This window comes from Mus pahari, chromosome 12, assembly GCF_900095145.1.
Source record: "Mus pahari chromosome 12, PAHARI_EIJ_v1.1, whole genome shotgun sequence".
Taxonomy (NCBI): Eukaryota; Metazoa; Chordata; class Mammalia; order Rodentia; family Muridae; genus Mus; species Mus pahari.
Window position 1 is genome coordinate 84,731,498 of NC_034601.1, and position 10,496 is coordinate 84,741,993.

The window sequence follows — 10,496 nt, forward strand, 5'->3', positions numbered from 1 at the left end:
GCCCATGTAGCTTGCTTGCAATAAAAGAAAAAAGGGGGATATGTAGGGAGCCACAGCCCCTCCCCTGGGCTACCTGAATAGATGGCACCTGTTGGCTATGAAGCTTGTGGTAAACAGGTCCACATTTGGTGGTGATATGTTCCCGCTCTTCTGGTTGGCTGAGGCAGCACGCCTGGTGAAGTGACGTGGCCTGCCGCGACTGGTTGGTGTGAATGATATAAAAGGGCTTGTAGCCCAGGGCTCGGGGGAGAAGATTGTTCAAGGTTCCTGAATAAACTGCTGAGAGAAGAAGAACTGGTGGTTGCATCCTCCTTGCTAGTCGAGGGGGCGCGCAACAAGCAAAAGGTTCCAGGATGCTGGCATCAGATGAGGTGGAGGGTGCTCTCCTGAGCTACAGAAGGAATTGTTGAGTGGTTAAGATGGACTCGGGTCCAATGCTAGCACATCCGGTGCAGTTGGTCCTGGGGCATCAAGGGAATGAAGAAAGGACAAACATATACAGACAAGCTGGAACCTGATGGAGTATACCTCCTCCTTAGCAACCGGAAGCACATCAAGTTCGTCACTTACGATGCAGGGGAGGGGTTAGCCAGTCTCCATAGGCAGCCTGTAGGCTGGCAGGCTAACAGACTCGGGCTAGAGGAGGGAACTTCAGCTGCTGGGTTTGCACCTACAGCCACCATCATCACCTGAGAGAGTTTTGCCATCCTCTGAGCTGGCCTGGGGAGAGGGGCTTTGCCAATTTCCCATGAGTCTGAGGCTCTGGTTCATGGCATGGCCACATGAATATTAGACAATACGTATTCACTCCGGGCCTCGCCAGATCCTCACAGAAAGTACAAGCATTGCCCGCAGCTGGCAAAGGCTTTGGCATTCCAGAACACAAAGTACCCCATGGCTTGCAGGGTGATGGTGCCATCCTTGATCTTCCCAAACACCACGTTTGCCATGTCCTGGCAGCTTGAATGAAAACCTGGGAAGCGTTTGCCAGGACTGTGTGCTTCAGGGGGAGCCCTCCTCCTCAGATGTCTCCCTGTAGATGAGTGTGCCTCCAGCACCATGACATGTGCTACATAGTGCTCTGTGAACTTGTCCCAGGCTCAAATCACTGGAGAGGAGGGAGCCTCCATAAGACTGGACTGTAGCAAGCCTGTAGAGCATTTTCTTTTTTTTTTTTTTTTTTCTTTTCATTTTTTGGTTTTCCGAGACAGGATTTCTCTGTGTAGCGCTGGCTGTCCTGGAACTCACGCTGTAGACCAGGCTGGCCTCGAACTCAGAAGTCCGCCTGCCTCTGCCTCCCAAGTGCTGGGATTAAAGGCGTGTGCCACCACGCCCGGCTGAGCATTTTCTTAATTAGCAATTAATGTAGTAGGGCCCAGCCCATGGTGGGTGGGGCCACACACACCCAGCAGGTGGCCCTGGGCTCTGAAGGAAAGCAGACTGAGCAGGGCAGTGCTGGCACACAGACCTCAATCCCAAAACTCTGGAGGCAGAGGCAGGCGGATCTCTGTGAGTTTGAGGTCAGCCTGGTCTACAGAGTGAGTACCAGGAAAGCCAAGGCTACACAAACCCTGTCTTAAAAAGAGGAAGGGGGGTGGAAGGGAGGAAGAATGGGAAGGAAGAAGGAGGAGGGAAGGACGGAAGGAGAAAGGAAGGAAAAAAGGAAGAAAAGAAGCAGCAACAGCAAGCAAAAAAATACAAGCAGGCTGAGCAAGCCATGAGGAGTAGGCCAGTAAGCAGCACCCCTCCCTGGCCTCTGCATCAGCTCCTGCTTCCTGCCCTGCTTGAGTTCCTGCCCTCACTGCTTTGGGTGATGAACTGTTACATAGAAATGTGAGTACAATAAGCCCTTTCCTCCCCAAGTTGCTTTTGGTCATGGTGTTTCATCATAGCAAGATTAACCCTGATTGGGATGTCAACCCAGCACATGAATTCTGGAATAATTCTGAGAACTGAGGAGCCTTCTAACAAGGGCTCAGCATCTACTACCATGTCAAAGAAATGATGGGGTCAACCCAAGTGGCAGCAGATTCCACACATCCCCTAAGCATTTTCAAAAATCTAACTCTTTAGATGTATGTGAATATGTATATCTGTGTACCATGTACATGCCTGGTGTCCACATAGGACAGAAGAGGGCACTGGAGCCCCTGGAATGAAGTTACAGATGGATGGAAGCTGCCAATTGTGTGCAGAGAATCAAACATAGGTCCCAGTGCAGAACATCCAGTGCTGTTCTGGCTGACATACCTTTCCCTTCCCACAGCCCCCAAACATTTTTATAGTAGGAACTTACAGCTGTCACTACTCCCAGCACTGTAATCATTACAAGAGAGCAAAATTGTGGTACTGAGAGATTGAGAATCTTGTCCAGAGACACACAAAAAATAGCAGAGATGTCACCAGCCCCATCGGGCATGGGGCTTCACTCATGAATATGCCTGTACCCATCGGGGTACACATCTATTTAAGGTGCAGGTAAAGGACCATCTATGGACATCCAGTTCCATAGGTCTCAGAAGAGAACCTCAGTATGGCAGGCTGTTGGTTAAGACTTGATTCTTACCCTATGATTAAGAAATATAGCAGGTCTTGGGCTGGAGAGATGGCTCAGAGGTTAAGAGCACTGGCTGCCCTTTCAGAGGTCCTGAGTTCAATTCCCAGCAACTACCTGGTGGCTCACAACCATCTGTAAAGAGATCCAATGCCCCCTTCTGGCATGCAGGTGTACATGCAGATAGAGCACACATATACATTAAATAAATAAATAAATAAATAAATAAATAAATAAATAAATCTGGAAAGGGAGGGAGGGAGGAAGGAAAGAAGGAAGGAAAATACAGCAGGTCTCTAGGTATGGTGGAATGTGTCTGTGATTCCTGAATTCATGTGGTTTCAGTAAGCCACCTTGTAGAAGGAAGGGGCAGGGAGGCTGGGATAGGGGGAGGGGATTCATAGCTTCAGTGAGAACAGAGACAAGTTAAGATGTTCATCATATTAATTAAAAACTCTCCAGAGAATAGGGTGTTTCTCCAAATGCACCAGATCCAGAATTATCACATAACGCGGCTGTACTGCGCCTGGACTATTCAGCATAGCACAGGGACACTTACAACTCCATGGTCACTGAGGCCTTAGAACAGCCAAGCCAAGAACAAGTCTAGATACTTAAAGGCAAATGGAGGAAGAAAGTGAGGTGTGTGTACACAGTGGAGTTTTATTTAGCCACAAAGAATGATATTATGCCATTTGCAGGAAAATAAGTGGAACTGGAGAAAGAAACTTGTGCTAAGTGAGATAACTGTACAAGGGCAGATGCTGCCCGCTGTCTTTACTTGAGCACCAGACTGATGTATGTGTGACATGAAGCAGAAGGAGGACTGTTGACATAGAGAAGAATGGAACTAAAGAGAGTGGTGATAAGAGAGTATTGGAGGTGACAACGTGCAGAGCAGTGCACAGGTGTGAAAACATGTCGATGGAACACGCTGTTTTGGATGACGACAAAAAAGGAGATTTCATCAAACCATAAGAACCCATCATGACCCAGAAAATATGCATGCATGTGAGAGTGTCTGACCGTCGTGGTCAGTCTGTGTGTCTGTCCCACAGCTTCCCCTCAACTGTTCAGTAGACAGGGACACAGCCAGCCAAGCTTTCCATAAGACACCTGGTACCAGGCAGCTTTGTCTTCCCACACGCTCTGCTCTCCAATTATTCTGTCTCCACTAATCTGTGCCTTTCTCTGAGATAATTATCGTTACGTAAAAGGCTTTAGCATCACTCAGCTTTGGCAACTGTTTTTAAGAGACAGGTTTTTCCAGGCAAGAGAGCACAGACGTGTGAGCTCAGCACGTGGGAGACTAAGACAGGAGGATGACTATCCAGAGCATAGCAGGGGGCAAAGCAAGGGGCTTGGGAGGACGAAGAAAGAAAGAAAATACTGCTTTACTGACTTGCCCAGGCTGGTCTTGAACTCTTGATCTGAAGTCACTCCCCTGCCTCATCAGCTCCTCCCTTGACAATCTACAGGGCATGCACTACTATGTCCTGGTGTGTTTGAAACTGTTTGTAAAAGATGTCATTAGAGTTTATTCTCTGCTTTCAATAGAATTATTAAAGCTCAAAAGCAAGGTCGTCAGAGAACCTTAACTAAATAGTTGGGATTAAAAGAAGTTTTTTTAAAAAAAAAATAACATTGGTTCAAAAAGGTATCAAAAGGTAAGTTGGAAGGAGCTGATGGTGTATTTCAGCAGCTAATCATGTCTGCACTGCACTCTGGTTCCAGCACCCAACCCCAAAAATCAATATTTAAATGCCTCCAGGTAGCACTTGAAGGGAAACGTGTAAACTGTACTGCCTGCACTAGAAAAGAGGAAATATCTCAAACCAGCAACCTTGGCTTCCACTTCAAGAGACAAATGAGCAAATTAAGCCCAAAGTGGGCAAAAACAGGAAATAAAAAACAGAAAATAAAATAATCAGGGGAAATGGAGAAAAGATGATCAAGAAGAGTAAGTGTTGGTTGCTTGGGAAATTTTCTTTTAAAGATGCTAAATCTCTGCCAGACTGGTTAGGGGAAGAGAAGTATGAAAAGCCACATGGTGGCCTGTGCCTATGGACCCAGGATCCCGCCTAGAGGCTGAGACTGAAGGATGGTTAGAGCCAGGAGTTCAAGACCAACCTGGGCAACACAGTGAGACCCTATCTCCCAAACAAAACACCGGGGTTGTGTCAAAATTTGAAAAGTCAGAAACAGTGTTCAGGAAGTGCCTATGATTCCAGCAGGACGTGGAAGGGAGTTCAAGATCATCCTTAGCTGAACTCAAGGCCAGTCTGGCCAGCAAAAGAGTGCGTGTCTTAGTAGGGAGGGAGAGAGACTGGGAGGGAAGGAGGAAGGGAGGGAGAGAGGGAGGGAGGGAGGAAAAACAATAGTACCAAGTTCCTTTAAAAATATCTATGTTTTGGGGGCTGGAGAGATGGCTCAGTGGGTAAGAGTACCCTACTGCTCTTCCGAAGGTCCGGAGTTCAAATCCCAGCAACCACATGGTGGCTCACAACCATCTGTAACAAGATCTGACGCCCTCTTCTGGAGTGTCTGAAGACAGCTACAGTGTAATTACATATGATAAATAAATAAATCTTTAAAAAAAAAATCTATGTTTTATTTCATGTCTCTGTGTGCTTGTGTGCGTGTGTGTNTGTGTGTGTGTGTGTGTGTGTGTGTGTGTGTGTGTGTGTGTGTGTGTGTGTGTAGGTTATGGACCACTTGCAAGAGTCAATTCTTCCCTTCTATCTTGTTGACCTCAGTGATCAAACTCAGTTCATCAGGCTTGGTGACAAGTGCCTTTCCCCTTTGTTTAATAATCGCAGAGTGAGAACCACGCCCTCACCAACAACTTCCTACTTGAGAGGTGTCCTATGAAATCCTTTCTGCTATCTATAGAACTGGATGTCCACAACACAGCAATCTCACCAGCCTCAGAGTATGTACTTAACACAGGTTTCCATTTTCCCCCTAGCATTGACATAAAAACCACAGCTCTCACCTTTTTTGTTTGGTTGGTTTTGGCTTTTGCTTGTTTTGCTTTGTTTTCTTTCAAGACAGGGTTTCTCTGTGTAACCCTGGCTGTCCTGGAACTCACTTTGTAGACCAGGCGAACTTTGAACTCAGAGATCTGCCTGCCCATGCCTCCCAGTTGCTGGAATTAAAGGCATGCACCACCACCACCTGCTCTCAGCTCTCATCGTAAAGAAATTTATCCTGGAGCCATTTTGAGTGACCACAGCCTGGGAACACAGAATTAGGATTCCCAACCCCATGTTCCAACGCAGAAACACTTTCCTGAGGGTTTTATAGTTTCACAGAGGACGTCATCAATCAAGGCAACTTTGAAAACCATTGATGGGCACAGCAGAGAGGCAGGGACAGTGAGATGAGCTGTTCTGTAGGCCCAAGATGATACCTCAGGACATTCTTGGCTCTCTGATCGCTGGAAGCCTGTGTTCCACCGAGTCAGTAGCGTCTAAGAGATTTTTATGTATTATCACGAGATGTTACCTCAGATTTGGCAAGGAGAGGTTGTTCCAGAAGCTAAACCCAGTCCAAGAAAAAGTGATTAGCCTCTGAACCTACAGAATTCCAGTCTCTCCCCAGCAACCTGCCCTTCAGTCTCTTCAGGCACAGAACTCCTTCCAGGAATCTGGTTGACAGCCAGACACAGCTTCTTCTCAGGAATTCTCATTCACAAGGATATGCTAGGCAAGTGCTCCATTACTGAGTTACTCTCTGAACTCCCCACTGGTCTTTAGGAGAGAAAGCAGAAAATAGTTGTCCTGGGCTCCAGGCTCTGTAAGTGTTACTTTCATTGTTGCCTTGATCACAGAACCAAAGAAAAAGCAATTTAAGAGCGGGTTTATCCTGGCTCACAGTTTGAGAGTCCTTCACTGTGGGGTCCTAACCACATGTGCATAAGACAGATGGTCAAACTGTGTGTGTGTGTGTAGGGGTTGGGGGGGGAGGGTGCTCATGTGTGCAGAGGCCAGAGGTTGACAAATGTCTTCCGATATTCATCTCTTCCTGATTCTTTGAGGCAGGGTCTCTCACTTGAACCCAGACCTTGCAGACTTGGCTAATCAGCTCACCTCTGGAATCCTGCTTCTGGGGTTACACAGCAGCCACACTGCCCCACGTTGTGTGGACCTTGGGGATTTGAACTCTAGTCCTCATGACCTTCACCCACGGAGCCAGCTCCACAGCCTTGGCTCAGCTCACTTTCTCCTTTTGATTCAGTCCAGCATCCCAGGGACGGTACTGAGCTTGGGGTGGGTCTCCTACCCAAGTCAGCCTAACTGAGGAACTCCCTCGTAGCCATGCAGAGAGGTCTGTCTGCCAGATCCTCTCAAGTTAACATCACAGGCATGCTAGGCCCCCACAGAGCTCATCTTCCTGACCTCCGGGATCATTTGAAACAGAAGGTGGAGTCCTTAGTAAGAGGCTAAGGCAGTTTGACCGGATCGGCTTGGGAAACGCTGAATCACTGTGAGGACTTAATTGGCCTTAAACCTCAGAATCTCTAGCCAAGTAGGATCAACACAGACTGGATTCCACTCACGAAGGGAGGAGGTCTGATTGCGTGCCCACACTTAGACGCGCCTGGAATTTTGTTCAAAAGTTCAGCATCTCCTTGGGAGATGATTCACATAGACGGAGACCAATACAGATCTATCTGCATACCCATGTACACTTGGGATAAACCAAAGACCGGCACTGAGGCCTCCCATACTACTCAAAACAGTCGGATAAACATGATGAGCCTTCTCTCCCACGTGGGGGCGCACCGAGACCTCCAGACGCACAGGGCTCGCCCACACCTGTTCAGTCTACTCCCAGGCACTGTTCCCTGAAGTCCATGAGCAAGCAGAGGGGTGTGTTAAGTAATCTCAGAGCGAGTTCCTCAGAAGCAAACATTTGCATTTTGCAGAGAACTACGGTTCTATCGTCCAAGAAAATTACGGAACATTTGTTTTCCTCCTTTTGAGGTTTCCCCAAAATAGTTGTTTCAATCCGACTGCCACGAATCGTGCTGACCCCTTCCTTTGGGAGCAGCGCTTGTCCCTGACCACTGTTTAGCTCTGAACCAGGATCTCTACACTGGCGGGCGGGCGGGAGGAGGCGGACCCTTCAGGAACAGACGGCTCCTCCTCGGAGGGGAGGGACGGGCTTCTCAAGGCCTTGCTCTCTAGCAGTCGCAGCGCCGGGTCCCAGAACCTAGTCCTACGCCACGGTTTTGACCACGCGTGACCCGCTGCCCAGCCGGCCCGGCCATCAGGTGGTCCGTGTGTCCCTCTGACATGTCGTCCTGCAGCCGCGTGGCCCTGGTAACCGGGGCTAACAAAGGCATCGGCTTTGCGATTACGCGTGACCTCTGTCGGAAATTCTCCGGGGATGTGGTGCTCACGGCGCGGGACGAGGCGCGGGGCCGCGCGGCGGTGCAGCAGCTGCAGGCGGAGGGCCTGAGCCCACGCTTCTACCAGCTGGACATCGACGACCCGCAGAGCATCCGTATGCTGCGCGACTTTCTGCGCAAGGAGTACGGGGGACTTAACGTGCTGGTCAACAACGCGGGCATCGCCTTTAGAAGTAGGTGTGGGGCTCCAGGAGTAGGTGTCCGGGGTTCTCGGAGGGTGCTGGGCAGTGAGCCTCTAGGATCCAGAGGCTGCGCCATCCCGCCTGGGAGCACCCGGCTTGCGCCCTGCGAGGCGGGTTCCCGCGTGTGGTGACTCGGGTGCGGGCCTGCCCAGGCACCCCACTCCCACGCCCCACCCGGCCGGCGGCCTGTGCCGGCCTGTACTCTGCCAGAGGCCCTCCTTGAAACTTTCAGCTGCGCCTGTTTGCTAGAAAACCGGCCTCTTGGGAGGGGACCACGCCTTGCCAAGCTCATCAGCTTTCTGTCCCATGCACGAAGGCTTTTCCCAGAGAAGGGTCTTCTAAAAAAATACGGTTGGAGCTTTCGCTTCGCGTGAAACAAGGGCGCATTCATAGATGCCAGGAGATATCTGCTGAGGACAGGAAATGGGTCGCCTGGACACAATTAGCGCGCTGGCACGATAGTGGGTTTCCTACCCGCTTTAATGGAGCGTTTTGAGAGGCTCTAGCAAAAAGGAAGCGAGCTCTGCTTCCCTCCTCCTGCGGGAACTAGGTTTGTTATTAAACTCGCAAGTGCGGTTTGAAAATCATCTTCCTTTAGGGGGAAAAAAATCAAGATTGCTTACTCTAACAAATGTCTAATTAGTAAAATTATCCAGTTGCCATGTGCTGGAACTGAAACAAACATTCCAGCTTCACTGAAAATGCTGAGAGAGCCGGAGACTGACGAGGAAGGGAGACAATTGTGTAGCCGAAATCTCTATCTGGTTGGCCCTGGACACCCATAGCCAAGTCACCCTTGTGCCCGCACTTCCAAACTTTGGCATGTGGGCTTTGGGGAAGGAGAGGGGCGAGTTCACCACCCATACCAATCTCAGCCGCGGATGGAAGGTTTGGTGAATTATGGCCCTGGAAGTTCATGCTTTTTAAGTGTGGGCCATGTGTATGCAAAGCTGAGCAGCAGCTGCCCCACCACACAAGCTGAGGTCTTACACCTGCCACACCAGAGCCTGAATCTTTACCCAGCCTCCAGGAACTGTATTCTAGCTTGAGACAGGAAGATCAAAACTGGGTGTTCTTGAGACGCGACATGAGCGTGGCTGATGAGAAACTTGGGGTGTTGACCAGAAAGTTCTTTCCTTATGCTCATAAGAGCTTTAGAATGATCAAGTTCTAGTTTAAAGGTGTGTATGTGTGTGCACGTGTGCGTGTGTGTATGTGTGTAGTTTACAGATGTATCACCACGCTCAGCAAGATTGTCCTAAAGTTAGTACACTTTCCCTTTAGCTGTTGTGTGATGAGATCCAACTTCTCACCGGAGTTTCAGAGGAAAATGTAATTCCTCTTTTTTTTTTTCCTTGTGCTTTTCAAAGTGGATGATCCAACACCCTTCGACATTCAAGCTGAGGTGACACTGAAAACGAACTTTTTTGCCACTAGAAATGTCTGCACTGAATTACTGCCCATAATGAAACCACATGGTAAGTCCAAAGTAGGACTACTGTCCCTCGGGAAGCGGCCACCGGTCCCTCAAATAGGGCAACCTACAGGGACCACCCAGGGCTGCCATTTGCTTGTGAGCTGGAGGGTAAAAACTGCCTTATTTTATCAAGGTGTCTGGCTCTGTACTTGAGCCTTTTGGCTGTGGTTGTCAGAACTCTGTGGTACTGATCAGTGTGCTTGGGGTCTGTGTCATGAGCTCAACCTCCATCACGGGATACAGCCTGGCCCCAAAGGTCTGTGACAGTCCTAGAGAGTCTCCCCCCCTGCCCCTGATGTTGCAAGGATGGGCCCACCCCTGACTTATCTGGCATTGTAACAGTCCTTCTTTTCCTTTCTTATGTGAAACTAAAAAACAACAACAACAACAACACAACTAATGAGAAGGTGTTTTTCTAAATGTTATAAGCTGAGAGAATCCGAAAGAAGTAGGTTTTTGTGGGGAAACACTTTACCTCCAACCCATGAGGGTTCAATATTTATTATTAATTATCATTAATTTCCTTCTAATGTTTATTGGGTGCCTACCATTATACCCAGCACTGGTGGTAAAACTGGGCCCATCATATACAGGAGGACAATTTCACCCACTGAGCCTGGAGCTGAGTTGGAGATGGAGATTTTAAAGACTCTCATGTGTGAAGTGGCCGACCTGACGGAGAGAGGTGCTTCTCTGGGGGTTTTCCTTTTCTGAGATTGACTGTGGTTCTGAGGGAAAGCACTGTTGTGTTGTTGTTGTTGTTTGGGGTTTTTTGTTTGTTTTAATTTATGTATGAGTGCTCTATCTGTATGTACATCTGTTCACCAGCAGAGGGCATCAGATGTCTTTACAGATGGTTGTGAGCCA

General features: G+C 48.8%; 1 protein-coding gene across 1 annotated transcript in view; it reads left to right on the plus strand.

Annotated features, from left to right (window-relative positions):
• The first annotated feature begins 7,744 nt into the window (after positions 1 to 7,744).
• The window catches only part of Cbr3 (carbonyl reductase 3), an 8,162-nt gene continuing 5,410 nt past the window's right edge, over positions 7,745 to 10,496 (plus strand). Inside the window, exons 1-2 of the mRNA XM_021209823.1 lie at positions 7,745 to 8,143; positions 9,523 to 9,630. Coding sequence (XP_021065482.1) covers positions 7,855 to 8,143; positions 9,523 to 9,630 — 397 coding nt within the window. The 5' untranslated portion in view covers positions 7,745 to 7,854. The remainder of the gene's footprint in view (positions 8,144 to 9,522; positions 9,631 to 10,496) is intronic.